This window comes from Protopterus annectens, chromosome 2.part1 (assembly GCF_019279795.1).
Source record: "Protopterus annectens isolate FY-2018-M chromosome 2.part1, PAN1.0, whole genome shotgun sequence".
Taxonomy (NCBI): domain Eukaryota; kingdom Metazoa; phylum Chordata; order Ceratodontiformes; family Protopteridae; genus Protopterus; species Protopterus annectens.
The window spans coordinates 1,704,549,783-1,704,566,926 of NC_056729.1; the positions used below are offsets into that span (position 1 = coordinate 1,704,549,783).

Sequence of the window (17,144 nt, forward strand, 5' to 3'; positions counted from 1 at the left end):
CTTATAAACAAAGACATTGATAATCTCCAAACTCTGGACCCCACCCAGTTCGGGTTTGTAAAAGGCAGATCATGTTTCCTAAACCTGACTGACTTCTTTGAAACAGTCACCAAAGCCATAGACGAGGGTAAGGTGGTTCACACAGCCTATCTAGATCTCGCAAAGGCTTTTGACACCATCCCCCACTCTGGAATTATAGATAAACACACTAAACTAGGTATAAATCCCTATGTCACAAGATGGGTTGCCAATTGGCTCAGTGACAGAACCCACACTGTGAAAGTAGCAGACTCCAAATCCAACTTCAGAACAGTGACAAGTGGAGTACCATAGGGTTCAGTCCTGGGTCCTCTCCTGTTTGGTATCTACTTCTCTGAAGTACAGGCTAACACAGAAGGTCTTTGGCTAACAAAGGTCACAGATGACTGCAAAATAGGAGCCATAATCGAAACTCTTAATGATGTGGACATCCTACAAAAGGGCCTCACTGAGACAGATGCCTGGTGTCAAAGCCATGGCCTCAAGCTCAATGTCAAAAAGTCCATTATCATCCCCTTTGGTAAAAACTCTGTACCCATGAACTACCACATACGCGGTAGTCTACTTAACACTGAAAGTATGATAAGAGACCTTGGGACACAGGTAGATAGTAGTCTCTCCTTTGATAATTACATCACCACAGCAGTCAGGAAATCCTTCTATGTGGCACACCTCATCACAAAAGGTTTCTCCTCCAGGAAAAAAGAGGTCATTGTTCCCCTCTACTCATCACTCATTAGACCCATTATAGAGTACAATGCCCCTTTTGCTATGTACCTCACAAGACATCTACAACTGGAAAGGCCACAGAAATACCTCACAAAGAAGCTTACCGGCCTTAAACAGATGCCCTATGCAGACCGTCTCAAATAACTCCATCTTTACTCTGTTGCATATCGCCTACTCAGAGGTGATCTCTGCCTAACATACAAAGATTGGTCAAACCCAGAGCTGTTGGACATGCTCCACTTAAAGAAATCCCAGTCCCTCCGAGCTACACGCTCTAGGGACCTAAACCTTGCCACCACAATAAACAGAACATGCTGGAGGGATAGATTCCTGTCCCAGAGACTTCCCATACTCTGAAACAAACTACCTATCTATATCAAACAAAGCTCCTCATTAGTACTCTTTAAGAAAAATCTTGATGACTGGATGGGAAACAGGAAATTCACCCCGGGGATCACTTCTGTGGCTCTGCTCAACAGGGGCACAGGAAAATAATTTTCTTGGGTGGCAAAAGCCAGGGTACCTTCTTGGCTAGGCATGCATAGGCCCTAGAGCCAATAGCCTAGTACCTACCTATGAATCTATGAAATAAAGAGAGACTGAGATTTTGGATGCAAATCATTAAGGCAAATAGCAATAACTATACAAAATAGTATATTTGTACAGTAGCAGAAAGAATTCTAAGACCTAAAGCAACATGGGAATGGACAAAGAAGATTCTGCCACTAGGGATGACTGCAAATAGGGGCACAAAGAATAAGCAACACAGGACTGGAATTTCCTGGGGAAACTGGCAAAGAAACCATGGTATTGGGAGTAAATTATTAGAGAGGGAAAGGTAATAGAATGGGAAGAGGACAACAGCTCATTTAGGGTGCAGGCTACAGATTGCCTCCCTAACAAGGACTGATAAAGTGAAAAAACAGTATTATAAGGGTTTTAGTAGACTCTTGAACAGAAGCTGGTGCTAAAAAGTGATAATTGAAGGGTATCTGAAAGACTGCATGATAATTCTTGGAGTCAATCAGAGGAGATTAGAAATTATTGGGAAGAGAGAATGGATAAGCAATTCACAAAGAAACAATGGGTGGATATATATGTACGCCTCCCAAATATGCAACAAAGTTTAGAAGATTCAGTGTTTGCATAGTTTTTTTATGTCCTAAGCAGACTCCAAATGATTTTTCCGCAGATAGACTGCAAATGCTGGAGGTATGATGAGGAAGAAAGATGTTATTGGGAACGTATTTTATGAGAGTGTAATAAGTTGGCAGACTTTAAAAATTCTCCGTAGGCTACTCTGTCAGAAATACTTGGTGATCAAAGTGATGTAACTAAGGATTTTTTGAGCTGTGATACAGAATCTGATATGACTACATATAGTAATATCTTGCTGAATTTCATTCTGTTGGCTGTCAAAAAAGCAACTACTAAAAAATGGAAATCAGATTCTAAACCAACTGTACTAGAAGTAGTGAAGATAGTTACAGAGATAAAAGAACCTGAAGTAGAATATTTAGAAAAGGGTTGGAGCAAATTACATAGAAAAAATAGGAATTGTGAGAACAATACATGCAGAATAATGTTTTGCAGGAGGAATGGGGTTTAAAGGAAGGCAGAAATTGAATGAGCTATGTAATGTTTCACTGACAATGACTGCACAAAAGATTACAAGTGATTTATGTTTGCAGCTGAAAGTATGACTGCCTATGTCATAAGCGATAATTCAATAAAGATGTTTTTTGTTTTAAAATGAACCTTTGAAGGTGAGCTGTCCACTGACACACCCTCATGTGAAATGTAGTATGCGTGACCATAAAGACCGAAACTGCCATAAAGCTAAATGGTTGCAGCAAGCCTCTAGCGACAGAGAGTAATTTAAACAAATTTATGCCAACCACATGCTGTAATGAAAGAATACTGCCCTGGGGCAGTATGGCCTGACAAAGGGACGTATCCACGGAATGTCTGACAAAAGATATCAAATGTGTTATGTTTCTAAGAATGTTTTACTTCTTTCTGGTTTGGTAATATCCACTTATATATTTCAAGTGCTGAAATTATTGAACAGCAACTCCTATTTTCTTTGTAATTCATTCTTGCTAATGTGTAGCTTTACTCTTCACGCCTATACTAAAAACTGGTGCTAACCCAAATGGACTTTCAAAGTAAACAAAAGCAAGCAAGCAAATAAATAATTAAATAAAAAAAAATTAAACACTGAACCAGAAGAAAAAGAGTAGTGAGGACGTGTAATAAAATGAATCAGCAGTGCCCATATCTAATGATGTCAAGCATTTTGGCTTCACTACATTATCAAAGATATGTGCGCGTCTATTCGCTTTTGAGAAAATGGACTGAAACGCATGTTTCAGGGGTAATTTACATATCTACCAAAATGCATTAAAAATTAATATTTGTAAATAGCTCTCTACTTGTTTCAGTAAGGAGTGCATGATGAAGAAAAGAAAATCCAAGTGCAAAGCCTAAACAGCCACATCATCAAATTACTGGGTGGTAGATGAAGGGAAGGTGGTTAATAATACATAAAGTCTAAATCTAAATCTATTCTACATAAATGAATAAAAACAAAAAAAATGTATAAAAAATATTACCAGTGAATTAGGACAACCCCAAGTGCATTAAATTACCCCTGTATAAATCAAATTTGTGGATCACATTTCATTTGTACAGGTAGGCTTATAAGGGCCCTAGTGGTCATTAGTCTAGTATACACCTATGAAATGAAGAAAGCTACAAAACACAAACATTTTAAAATAAAACATACAATCATTTATTGACATAAAGGGGGCTAAGCCCCATGAAGCCCATATCTCACCAGCATGAATTACTATAATACTGCATAACACACAGATTTATAGAAAAGTCACAATAAATTTTCAAGCCACTTCAAAGAGATGTGTTGAATGAGAAGAGATAAAACAATTAAGCAGCGAGTTCGAGCAACAGTCATAAGGGGTGAAAAGGATATGAACCTGACATAGGTTACTTCTAGCAGCCAAGTGCAACTCATCCTTTTGTGAATGTAACATGATTTATTTGTGACCGTCTCTCATATGTAGACAGGCTCCTGCGGTACTGCTAAACACTATGAGATACAAAAACAGCTTTCTACTCAAGGTAAGTTTTCAACTCCAGCTGCTTTTTTTTTTTAACCCTGCACTAATTGCCACCATAACCTACTTAACAATTCTAACTTAAACACACTAACACTAGCCATAATTACCATAACTCTAACACACTAAACCAAACCCTAAGCCTAAAAACACACAGTTGAGTTAATTTAAGTACATTTGTAGGTATTTAAGGGTATCTTTGAAATCTCTCTTTTTCTAGTGTGTCATGATCAAGATATACTAAAATATTTACACAGAAGAACTGCTAAATAAACTGTTTGCACATAGTGGCCACTTTGTCACTACAAGTAACCATGGCCATGAACATGTTAACCATGAACATGTAAACCAAGAAATGCATAATAAAGTCCTTCAATGTTACCTTTTAAACTAGTTGAGCTTCCCAACACTAGTTAGTGATCAGTAAATCATTCACAAATTACAGGTGGCATACAAATTAAAGAATTTATAGTGAATGGTACCTGTCTGGGGTGGTTTCCACTTTTCTTTCTCTTTCAACAACATGAATTTCGTATTTCCAGGTAAGCACAAGAAGTAGTCCTCATCTTCTACAATGGTACCATCTTCATCAAGTACCAACATGATTGCTTCTGGATCACTACTAATGTGCAAATTCTTACATGCTGCAGGCAAAAAAGTAAAAAAAAAAAAAGTTTACACAAAGGAAGAAAACACATAAAGGTCTTGTATTATGGCAGTCTATATTCAAGTGACAGTGGGGACAATTAACTGTGATTAAATAAAAAGTACTTTTCATTTAAACATTTAATTCAATGCATCATTACGGGCTCCCAGGTTTTCGAGGTTACCACATAAATGTAATACCTAATCAAGCTACCAGAATCTAAGACATGCTTATAAAAGGAGTTAAAAGGAATGACCACACTCCACGTCACAAAACAACAGATGAAGGAAGGGAAGTAAAAATCGGTGACAGGGATGCTAATACTGTAAGTGCAACCAGGATGCCAGTAAAAGTTAAGATCCTCTCAGCAACCAACATATTATATAGATGTCAGTGCAGAACAATCATACAAACAGAAACATATATGATGACAGCAAATAAGATATGTGTGGCTCGTCCAGTCTTTCAATTCCCTTGTCAGCAGGAAAAGCTGCAAATTCCACTTATTCAAAACCTTATAATTCCCTCACTTCGCGCATTAATTTGATGAATGCATGTCCCACGAATTTTTAAATCAGTTAATATTTCATTACTACAATGTCAAACATTAGAGGGGTTTGTATAATGGTTAAAGTGTTTACCTCACACGCACACAAGGTACAGGGTTTAATTCTCACCTTTGAAAAGGAAATTGGCTAGGTTTAAAATGGCTCGCAAGGCAGCTAGCCTAGTACTTACCTATGAACCTATGAAAAAGAAGGCTATTCCAAATTATCCACCACCATTTCTGTAAAAAAAAAAAATCTCTGTATCCCATGTCAGCCATCTGTCCTTTATATTAGAATTATGTCCACTTGTTAAGCAGACTTTTATTATTATTATTCTTTTTAATGATGATACTACTTCGTTTCTGTGAATCTCTTGTGTTACTTTAATACTATCTATCATGCCCTCACCACCACATTTGTCTTCAACCTAGACATATTAAGCTGTTTTGGCCCCATTTTATAAAGTTTTAAATACAAGTCACATACCATTTTTTAATCTGTTTATCCCAGTTTCCTGACAACCATTTGCCCTCCTGGAAGCACATTGGTCCATTCATACAATCTTCTTCAGATAACCTGTCATGGGGGACCATCACCTAGGTAGCCATCAGGTTTTTCTGCATAGCCCTAACATCCTTGTCTCAATGGCATCCTGACAGTCATGCCACACAATACTAGTAACCTGAAGTATGCATGTTCCCATGCATTTATAGATCTCATATACGAGAAAAAAGGAGTAAAAGCAGGGAGGGTATCAATACTGCAACAGTGATCTACTTGGACATCTACTGTTACTGTATGCTCTTATACAACTGTACATTGTCCTTCCTTTATTACTGCTGCAGTACTGATAACGTAGGGGAAGATTCCAAAAGCTTTTAAGAGTGCTTGGGAGGAGGTCTGAGTAGTCGGGTGGGAATCCAAAATTCACTAGAGAATAGATCTGGAGAAATCGGTCCTGGTCCTGGAGAAGGCATCAATTTTACAGTACTCAGTAAAGGTATGAATGGAAGTCCAAGTGGCTGCTTCTAAACTGGACCTTGTATCCAGACCCTTGCAAACTGCACCAGAAGCTACAGCTCTGGTGAAATGGGCTTTAACCTGGCCTGGAAGGGATTTACCATGAACGGAATAAAAGGAAACAGCCAAGGAAATCTGCATGGAAATGGTTTGTTTTCGAGACAGGGGAACCCACCGTCTCAAATTGAAAGGAAACATAATTGTTAAAAGTTATCCAATAGTTTTAGTTTTGTTACAATAAAATCAGAGTTGTTTATGGATGTCCACCGAATGCAAAATTCTCTCACTCTTCTATTTTGAGGACTGGAGAAGAAAACTTTGCATATTTATACAATGGTTTAATGATATTTCACTGACAAGTTTAAGCATAAAAGAAGGGCATTCCTAAGGAACACCACAACCTTATGGAAAATGAGTAAAAGTGGAAAAGCTATAAGGGTTTGCAACTCAGATTCTTTTTGCTGAAGTAAGCAATATGACTAAACCTTCTATGTACAAAATTGTATAGATAAGTAAGAAGCAGGCTCAAAAGGATGGAGAGAGAGAGAGAGAGAGAGAGAGAGAGACAGAGAGAGACAGACAGAGAGAGAAGTTTTCCTAAACATGATTCAGGTCCCAAAGAAGAATATATTTTCTTGGTGACCTGATGTGGAAGATACCTTTTAAAACCTGTTTGACCTCAAAAACATGCAGAAAGAGGTGTATCCAAAAGTGAGAAGGGGGAGATGGCTGACAAATGTGCCTTAATGAAAGAATATACCATTTTTAATTAAGCATCTCACACAGATGAGAGAACAGTAGGAATACCCATATGAAAAGCGTCATTTTTTGGCATCAAACAGAAAATCTCTTCCATATAGAAATACAAGATTTTTCATTTAGCAGTTTTTGTAGCCTCCTGTAATACCTACAGCACATCCTCAAAAAAATGAATGGTATCAGATTCCTATCATCTAAACTGTCAGGTTTATACAGAAGGAGCACTTCTGTTGTGTGAGCAAGTCCATCCTGTGGGGTAACGTGTGGTGGAAGAGAAGGGAGAACCAATATTGTGGGCCAAAAGGGGGGTTACAGACACATCTTTGTGCTGTACTTCTTGATTTTTGAGAAGGTCCTTAGAAATCAGAGTAGAGGGAGGAAAAGCATAAAGGAATTTCCCTTTTCATGAGACAGACAGTGCCCGTTTTCCAAGCCACTTGGCATGCAGCTCTGGGGCAAAACACCCTGAGCTACCCAGTGAGAGAGAAGATAAATTGTCTGTCAGTGAGGAACTCCCCAAATAGATCCATCTGTGGGAAGACCTCTCCATTCAACATCCATTTGTGCAAGTCTGCTTTGGATGTGCTCAAATAATCCACCACTGTATTCATCTCTGAGGGAATGTACGCTGCCTAAAAAAGTTGTGTTTAATGTCCGTCTTCCAGTTTGTCATGGTAAGTCTGCACAAATAAAAATGTTTCTCTTCCTGTCTGTTGATGTACAATGCACTATATTACAATGGTACTGTCTATGAGGATTTGGAGGATTCCTGGAGACAAGAGGCAATGTACAGACTGAAGGGCTAGGATCAGGACTTTCATTTCTTTGATGTCAATGCAATTTTTTTCTGCCTTGCCCTGACCAAACACCCTGGATGTTTACATTCATTGAATATGCTCCCCATGCCAGATCTGAAGCACATGTGTAAACTTTCTGACAAGGGGATGGAACTGTAAAAGGCACTCCTGGCTGATCCACCAAAGTATGAAGGGCAACAAAAGAATTGGGAATTTCAAGGGGTGGCAGTGTTGTGACCAAACCGACTTGAGATGCACTTAATCTTCCATATTCCATATCAGATAAACTCCTTAGTGGAGACTTGTGCTTGGCTTACAGAGTAATCCAAGACACAAACTTAATGAACTTGCTGCATATCAGTAAATCAAACGGGACTAGGGATACCTATTCCAGGGACCTAAATATGGCCTGCGACTTAAACAGGACATGCTGGAGGGACAGATTTATCTCCCAGTGACTACCACATCTTTGGAACAGGCTACCAATTCATGTGAAATAGAGCACCTCCATAACACTGATCATGAGGAACCTGGACAGCTGGATGGGACACCACAATGTTGCCTCAGGGTTTGAACAAAGAAGTTGAGTAGAAGGCTCTTTTACACTGAAGTGTTAATTATATTTTACTGTCTTAATTGTTTTATGTTTTAATTGATGATGGGTGGTATATTTTGCTATTTAACTGTGGAGTTTTTCTCACTTTGTATTAACTCTGAGAAAGGCTTGTTTGCCAAAGCCCTAGAGTTTTATATTATTAAAAAAAAATTTCTGGTGAGCAATTCTGCAGTTTGTGTTCTTCACTAGCTATATTTTTGTTTACAATATTTCTGCTTTTGTTCTGGTTGTTATTCATTTGCAGGGGTGTCGTCTTTCCCTTTTGTTATTTGCTTTAAATTCGGGTCTATATTAGTTCGCTGAAATTGCACTGCAGCGAACACCTAATCATTGACCCTAATTCAGCGAAAATCGTTTCAGCAATTCACTGAATTTACTGAGGGCAAGGAAATACTTGCCCTACAGCACAACAGACCAACAGCTAAGCAAATCAAACCCACCCACATGGAGGACTTCTTCCCCCATACCCCCCCAACTATATATACCAACTCTGAGATTGCACCACAGTGGAGAAAAGGGCAAAGCTGTGCTGTAGGGCAAGTATTTCTTTGCCCTCGGTACATTCAGCGAATCGCTGAAATAAATTTCGCTATATGACGGTCAATGACTAGGTGTTCGCTGCAATGCGATTTTGGAGAACTAATACAGACCCTTATATTTAGAGCCATTGGTAAAGAAAATAAGTGACTCAGAAATACAAATACAAGGATATAATTCGTAAGGTGATCAAGAAAAGTTGGCTTTATTTGCAGATATCATTCTGTACCTGATAAATCCAGAAAAGGACATCTCTGTGATGTGGAACATCTTGAGACAGTTTCAGGTCTTCACAAACTGGTTCATCAATACCCATATTTATGGGGACATAAGATTAGGTACTTACATATGTGGGAAGAGACTAAACAAAAGATGATACAAATATTGTGAAACTGGAAACTTTTATTTATGGATATGGCTACTAAGATACAAACAGTGAACATAGTTTTAGTACCTTCAGTACTGTATACAGGTCAGGCATACATTTATCAACCCGAGGAGAGGTTGTGGATAATAAAAATTGAAGGATTTTACCTGGGAAGAAAAGACAGCAAGAGCAAAGTGGGATAAGCTGATGCTTGCAATAGGCAATGTGTTTTAGATTTACCTGATTTGAAGGGATACTTAAAAATACAAAGTTAAGGCTTGCATGCATAACAAAAGCAGAAAGTTATAATTCAAAGTGGTAATGGATGATAATGAAACAAGGGGGAAACTCAAGAAATTAAGACTGGGATTTTGGATGTACAGTGGATATAAAAAGTGTACACACCCCTGTTAAAATGCCAGGTTTTTGTGAAATAAAAAAATGAGACCACACTAAATCCTTTCAAAACATTTCCCACCTTTTATTTGACCTATAACCTGTACAATTCAGTTGAAAAAAACAAACAAATCTGTTAGCGGAAAAAAATATAAAAAATAAAAAACGTACAATAAGCTGGTTGCGTAAGTGTCCACACCCTTAAATTAATACTTTGTTGAAGTACCTTTTGATTTAATTACAACATTCAGTCTTCTAGGGTAGGAGTCTATCAGCATGGCACATCTTGGCTTGGCAATATTTGCCCACTCTTCCTTGCAAAAGTGCTTCAAATCTGTCTGATTGCCAGGGCATCTCTTGTGCACAGCCCTCTTCAGGTCACCCCACACATTTTCTGTTGGATTTAGGTCTGGGCTCTGGCTGGGCCATTCCAAAAAGTACAGTTTTGTACCTACCATAAATGTAGATGTCCGATAGATATGCAACTGCAGTCATAACATATGGGTTGTCCTGCCTCAGGCAGCCCTCGGTCGGCCGGATTCCAAAGTCTGGGTCCGACGTCGGCTGATGTCGCATTTCTCTCTGACGTCAGAGTGGCTGGAGTACATAAGCATCAGCCGACGCCATTTTCTTCGGTGTTTCTTGCCCCAGATGCCAGGTGCCCTCCAAGGAAGGCTGTAATCAAATTGGAAGAGAAAAACAGGATTCCAGACAAATAAATAAGCAATAAACAGATACACCATAACAGATATCCCCAGCTAAGAGAAAACAGGGATAGGAGTGGACCCTAGGCATAGAGGGGTATGGAGGGAGGGAAAATCCGACTGCAGTTGCATATCTATCGGACATCTACATTTATGGTAGGTACAAAACTGTACTATGTCCTTCAAGGATGCAACTGCAGTCATAACATATGGGTAGAATACCATAGCTTAGCTGGGGGAGGAGGAATGCTCTAGGAAAAAGATGGTGTGTCAATAAAACCCTGCAGGACTGCCGAAGCAAAGCCTGCTCTGGATCTGGAATATAGAGGGAGATTGTAGTGTTTGGAGAATGTATGCATGGAGCTCCATGTAGCAGCTTCTAGAATGTCCTTTGTAGGCACCCCTCTTAAGAATGCTGTAGAGGTGGCTGTAGCTCTGGTGGAATGTGGTCTCACATTGGCTGGAACAGTCTTCCCATGAAAGGAATAACAGAATCTGATGCAATGTCCAATCCATTTTGAAATAGTCTGTTTTGAAATTGCTTTTCCTTGGACTGCAGGGGCGTAAGCTACAAAAAGTTGTTCAGACTTCCTACTGGTCTTGGTTCTGTCCAGGTAGTATCGAAGTTGTCTGTGAATGTCCAAGGTATGCAACAGTCTTTCCCCTTGTTCTCAGGATTGGGGAAGAAAGCAGGCAGATGAATAGCTTGATTTAAAGAAAGCCTAGATACCACCTTTGGCATAAAAGTAGGGTTGGTCCTTAATGAGACCCTGTCTCTGTGAAAGATTATGAACGGTGGTATTGCCATTAGGGCCTGTAGTTCCGAAACCCTTCTTGCTGAGGTAATTGCCAACAGGAAAGCTGTCGTCCATGAGAGAAATTGTAAGTCGACTGAAGCTGCTGGCTCAAATGGAGGTAGAGTCAGTTTTTCTAGGACAAAGTTGAGATCCCAGGCTGGCACTGGAGCCTTTCTAGGTGGCTTAATGTTCTTGATTCCCCTGAGGAATTGCCTTAGCAAAGGATGTGAAAAGACAGGCGGATCAGTGTTATATCTAGCTGAAATAGCTGAAGCATGTATCTTTATGGAAGAATATGAGAGTCCATTCTGTAGCATATCTGCCAAATATTCCAGGATGAGTGGGATATTCAATAATGATGCATCATGTCCCTTGTTGGTATTCCAAATGCTGAATCTCTTCCATTTTGCTAAGTAAACCTTTCTGGTGGATGGTCTTCGAGCCTCTGTTAATATCCACTGAACTTCCTTGGAGAGAGATAGATTGAGGTTATTCATGGGATCTCCCAGGCTGTTAGCTGTAGTGTCTGAAGGTTTGGATGCACTGTTTTGAAGTTGTGTTGAGTCAAAAGTAGGGGCCATTGGGGAAGGGCCCACTTCTTGGTGTGACATATGCTCCGTAGTAGTGGATACCAGTGTTGTCTTGGCCAGTCTGGAGCTATTAGGATCCCCTTGGGTCTCTCTGCTTTGATCTTTAGTAATACTGAGGTCATCAGTGGCAGAGGTGGAAATGCATAGATTTTTAGGAAGTTCCAGTTGAATGAGAGAGCATCTATTTTCCAGGCTTGTGGATGGTATGTCCTTGAGCAGAATTTTTGTAGATGATGGTTGAGGTGAGAGGCAAATAGGTCTACTTCTGGCCTGCCCCATGTCGAAGTGAGTTGTGTGAAGATCTTCGGATGTAACCTCCACTCGTGTGGATCTGTGAAATTCCTGCTTAGGCTGTCCGCCAGCACATTGTCTTTGCCTGGAACAAACTGGGATTGTAACTATGTTTAGGCTCAGTGATTTTTCCCAAAGATTCATTGTCAGTCTGCAAAGGGGGTAAGAATGGGTGCCCCTTGCTTTTTTATATACCACATCACAGTGGTGTTGTCTGTCCGTATCAGTAAGTGGCCTTGCTGAAGTTGTTGTCGAAAGGCCTCGATGGCATGCATTACTGCCAGCATTTCCTTTTGGTTTATATGCAGATGTGTTTCCTTTGGAGACCATTGTCCTTGTATACATCTGCCTTCCATGTGCGCCCCCCATCCAAGGTCTGAGGCGTCTGTGGTCATGGTCTGTGTTATCTGTGTTTTTTTGAATGACATACCTGTGTTTGCCTGGCTTACCGAGGCCCACCATAGGAATTCCTTTTGTAGGCATGGAATGATCGGTATGGTTGTCTCTAAGTTGTTGCTGTGCTGAGACCATAGGCTTTTTAGGTACCATTGAAGCTTTCTCATGTGTAGTCTTGCTAATGGAACCAGGAGAATGCAGGATGCCATGTAACCCAGGGCCTGTAGGAATCTCCTTGCAGTCATCTGGGTGAGTTTTGCCAAACCTTTGAAATAATGAGTTAACTTCTCTTGCTTGTCTTCTGTCAGGTAGGCCATTTGAGAGGCTGTGTCTAATTTGGCTCCTAAGAAGGTTATTTGCTGGGATGGTTGAAGTCTTGACTTTTGGAAGTTGACTGTGTATCCCAGAGCCTGAAGTAATCGTATGACATAGTTCAAGTTTTTTGTCAACATCAATTTTTCATCCGCTCGTATGAGGCAGTCGTCCAGGTACGGGTAAATTTGGATCCCCTGGAGCCTGCAATGAGCAATTACTGAAGCCAGGCATTTTATGAATACTCTGGGCGCAGTAGATAAGCCAAATGGCAATGCTGAGAATTGATAATGCTCTGGCCCTGCAAGAAATCTGAGGTATCTTCTGCAACTGTGTCTGATAGGGACATGCAGGTATGCCTCCTTGAGGTCCAGAGTAATCAGCCAAGACCCCTTGCCCAGCATGGGAAGGAGTTGCTGTAGAGTCAGCATTTTGAACTTTGGTACTATGAGAAAGGTGTTTAATGCGGACAAATCCAGTATTGGTCTCCATTGAGTTTCTTTTCTTGGAACAAGGAACAGTCTTGAGTAAAACCCTGGCCTTGTTCTTGTTGTGGAACTCTTTCTATTGCTTTTATCCGAGCCAGCAGAGAAATTTGCTTGATAGCCTCTGCCCTCTGGTTTTGTGGTAGGTTTGGCATGCCTTGTTTTCTTGGTAAGGTATGAAAATGGAACCTGTAACCTTGGTCTATAATGTCCAAAATCCATTTGTCCTTTGTCAATCTGTGCCAATTGTCTGAAAACAGAGATAATTTTCCGCCCAAGGGAGCTTCTATTTGTTCCTTGGTAGGCGGCAGTAGGGGAAAGTCATTGAGATTGTGGTTGTGGGGCAGGGGAAACCCCTGTGTCACTTCTTTGGTTTGCTGGCTGCTATTGTCGTCCCCTGTAAGGACCTCTGTATTGTCCTCTTCCTCGGCCACGTCTGTTTTTAACCCTTTGAAATTTTTCAGGATTAGGAAAGGACCAGTTTTTTGAAGGCCAATTCCTACTGAATCTGGGGGGCTGAACCTGGAGGAAATCTTTAACCGTCTGAACTGATTTTGCTTTTTCCTCGATGGACTTTAACACATCTTTAGCATTAGCACCAAAAAGCTTGTTCTTTTCCAAGGGTGCATCCAGAAGTTTTGCCTTAACATGATCAGGTAGAGGTTGTTCTTTTAACCATGCATGTCTACGAATGACTGCCCCTGTCATAGCTGCCCTACATGAAGCTTCCAGTGCATCATATCCACACTGCAGGAAGTGATTGCTGACTTGCTGAGAATTATGTACAGCTTCCTGCAAAGACTTCCTGTCTAAAGGATCAGGAGAGGCCAATGTTTTCTGTAAATCTTCTAACAGAAAATCCTGATATTGTAACATATGAAAAAGGCAATTCAAAGCTCTCATAGATAAAGTAGTGGAGGTGTAGACCTTTTTCCCCCATCTCTCTAATGACCTAGCTTCCCTGTTGGAAGGCAAGGGATTTTTAGAGGTGGAAGGTGAAACACCTTTAGGTCCCTGAGAAATAGTTTCCAAATCAACAGTATGGGCCCTGAATAAATGGGAATGTGTTTCTGGGACCCTGTAATACCTGTCTGGCTTGGCTGGTGCAGGAGGAAGAGAATCAGGGGTAACACTGGAGTCAGAATATAAATCATCCAAAACATCAAGCACAGGAGGAATAGCTAAGGGCCTGTGCTGGGGCTTTTTAAGGAAGGTTCGAAAGCGCTTTCTGGAATCAGAATATTCCTGGCCTTGCCACCTGAAATGTTCCCTCATGGTATGCAGAACTTCCCCAAAAGAAATATCCTCAGGAGGGGAGGCCGAGGGGATGGAATCCTCTGCATCCGAGTCCTCATAGGCCTGGAAGAGCTCTTCCTGGCCATCGGAGTGGACAGAGTCCTCAGAATCTTCATCTGAAGGGATAAGGTCAGAGGGTTCAACCCGGGGCCTCTTATCAGGAGGAGGCTGGGATCCTCTCTCAGGATGGGCCTGTGAACCTCTAATCATAGAAATTAAGTCTGCGGCCATAGTCATGATTTGTGTCTCTGGAGTAGGCTGAGGTAAGGCTTTAGCAGTAATATGCTTGGTCTTGCTGGCTGCCTTAGCCCGAGTGTAGGCCTTAATAGACATGGCCATAGGAGGCCTGGCAGCTCCACATGCAGGAGTGACCTTATCTACAGCAATGGTCTCGGGCATTTCCTCGGTTTCAGTATCCGGAGGAAAAACTATAACTGGCGTCGGAGTGGTATCCGGAATCGGAGTCGTCGGTAATGCGGTGTCTTTGGTTCGGAGCGGTGGAATAACCATCTCAGGGGGAACCAGAGCACTCGCGGTAGGTTTTGGCGTGGAGTCGGAGGTAGACGTGGGCCGAGGATGTCGGTCCCGGTCTTTTCATTTCTTGGGAGTTTGCAATGTCGGAAGATTAGACGGCATTGTATAAGCAAATTTTTCGCCGAAAAAATCTTCAGCAAACTCCACCCGGCGCCTGAGAGTGCGCTTATTGAAGCGAGCACAGGCGACACAGGCCGAGACGTCGTGGTCTGGGCCTAGGCAAGGAAGACAGTAAGAGTGGAAATCCTTATGAGGTATTTGTTTACCACAAGAAAGACAATTGTTAACTTTTTCAGTAATTTCTGACATCGGCTGAGGCAAGAAAAGGTCCCCAACGGGGTACTTAGCTTTTTTGATGACTTCGGATCGAAGAATACAGGAGCTGACCGACCGGCACTTGTGAACTGCTTCTGCTTCGGGCACCGCGCGGCAAGAAAGACTGAAGAAAATGGCGTCGGCTGATGCTTATGTACTCCAGCCGCTCTGACGTCGGAGAGAAATGCGACATCAGCCGACGTCGGACCCAGACTTTGGAATCCAGCCGACCGAGGGCTGCCTGAGGCAGGACAACCCATATGTTATGACTGCAGTTGCATTCTTGAAGGACATCTTTAATTTTCTTCTGGTGAAGCCATTCGTTTGTTGATTTGGATGTATGCTTGGGGTCACTGTCGTGTTGAAAGGTGAAATTCCTCTTCATTTCAGCTTTCTAGCAGATTCCTGAAGGTTGTGGGCTAAAAGTGACTGGTATTTGGAACTCTTCATAATTCCCTCCACCTTGACTAAAGCTCCAGTTCCAGCTGAAGAAAGCAACCCCAAAGCATGATACTGCCACCATCATCCTTCACCATGAGTATGGTGTTTTTTGGTGATACGAAGTGTTGTTTTTGAGCTATTCGTACCTTTTGGAATTGTGGCCAAAAAGTTCAACCTTGGTTTCATCAGACCATAACACATTTTCCCACATGCTTATGGGAGACTTGATGTATTGTTTTGCAAATTTTATCTGGGCCTGGATGTTTTTCTGTGTAAGAAAAGGCTTCCGTCTTCCAACCCTACCCCATAATCCAGACATATGGAGAATACAGGAGACTGTTGTCACATGTAGTATACAACCAGTACTTGCCAGAAATTCCTGCAGCTCCTACAGTGGTCTCTTGGCAGCCTCCCTAAACAGTTTTCATGTTGTCATTTCATCAATTTTGGGGGACATCCAGTTCTTTACAACATCACTGTTGTCCCATATTTTCTCTATTTTTGATGACTGTCTTCACTGTGTTCCATGGTGTATCCAATGCTATAGAATTTTTTTTGTACCCTTCTTCTGACTGATAGTTTTCAACAATGAGATCCCTTTGATGCTTTGTAAGCTCTCTGCGAACCATGGCTTTTGCTGTAGCAGGCAACTGAGTAAATGTAAAATCCTACTAGGACAGCTGAACTTTATTTGGGGTTAATCAATCTCTTTAATTGATGGCAGGTGTGTACCCAAAAAGACTGAATGTTGTAATTAAATCAAAAGGTGCTTCAACAAAGTAGTTTAAAGGTGTGCACACACAATAAAGTATTAGTTGTAGTGTGTGCACACTTATACAACCATCGTATTGTACTTTTTTTATTTTTTATATTTTTCCCCATAACAGATTTGTTTGTTTTTCAATTTAATTGTACAGGTTATAGGTCACATTAAAGGTGGGAAAGGTTTTGAAATAATCTATTGTGGTCTCATTGTTTTATATCATAAAATCCTGGCATTTTAACAGGGGTGTGCAAACTTTTTATATCCACTGTAGATCCTTAAGGAGAATAATAACAAATATACAGAATATTATACTCATAAAGTAGCAGAATGTATTCTAAGAACTAAGCCAATACAAGAATAGAGAAAGGAAATTTTTGCCAGTAGGAATAAAGTACAGCTGTGTTCACTTATCAGTGTAGATGTTCAAGTGTATTCACTGTTTCAGTCATCACTTGCCCCTCCAAGCACTGGTCCTTTCCTGCTCTGAGTAAACCCGCCCAGCCTAGGTCCCGTGGGAACAGACCCTTCAGACTGCAGCCCCATGGAATGCAGAGATCTAAGCAGTGGATTACCTCCACTTCAAAACCAGGGAATTCTAAGCCACCCCCTTATGGTAAGAACTCACA

General features: G+C 41.0%; 1 protein-coding gene across 3 annotated transcripts in view; it reads right to left on the reverse strand.

The window, feature by feature from the left end:
- The window catches only part of DFFA (DNA fragmentation factor subunit alpha), a 561,231-nt gene that overhangs the window by 254,339 nt on the left and 289,748 nt on the right, over positions 1-17,144 (reverse strand). For all 3 annotated transcript variants that reach the window (XM_044063154.1, XM_044063153.1, XM_044063155.1), the window contains exon 2: positions 4,388-4,549. In XM_044063154.1, coding sequence (XP_043919089.1) covers positions 4,388-4,549 — 162 coding nt within the window. The remainder of the gene's footprint in view (positions 1-4,387; positions 4,550-17,144) is intronic.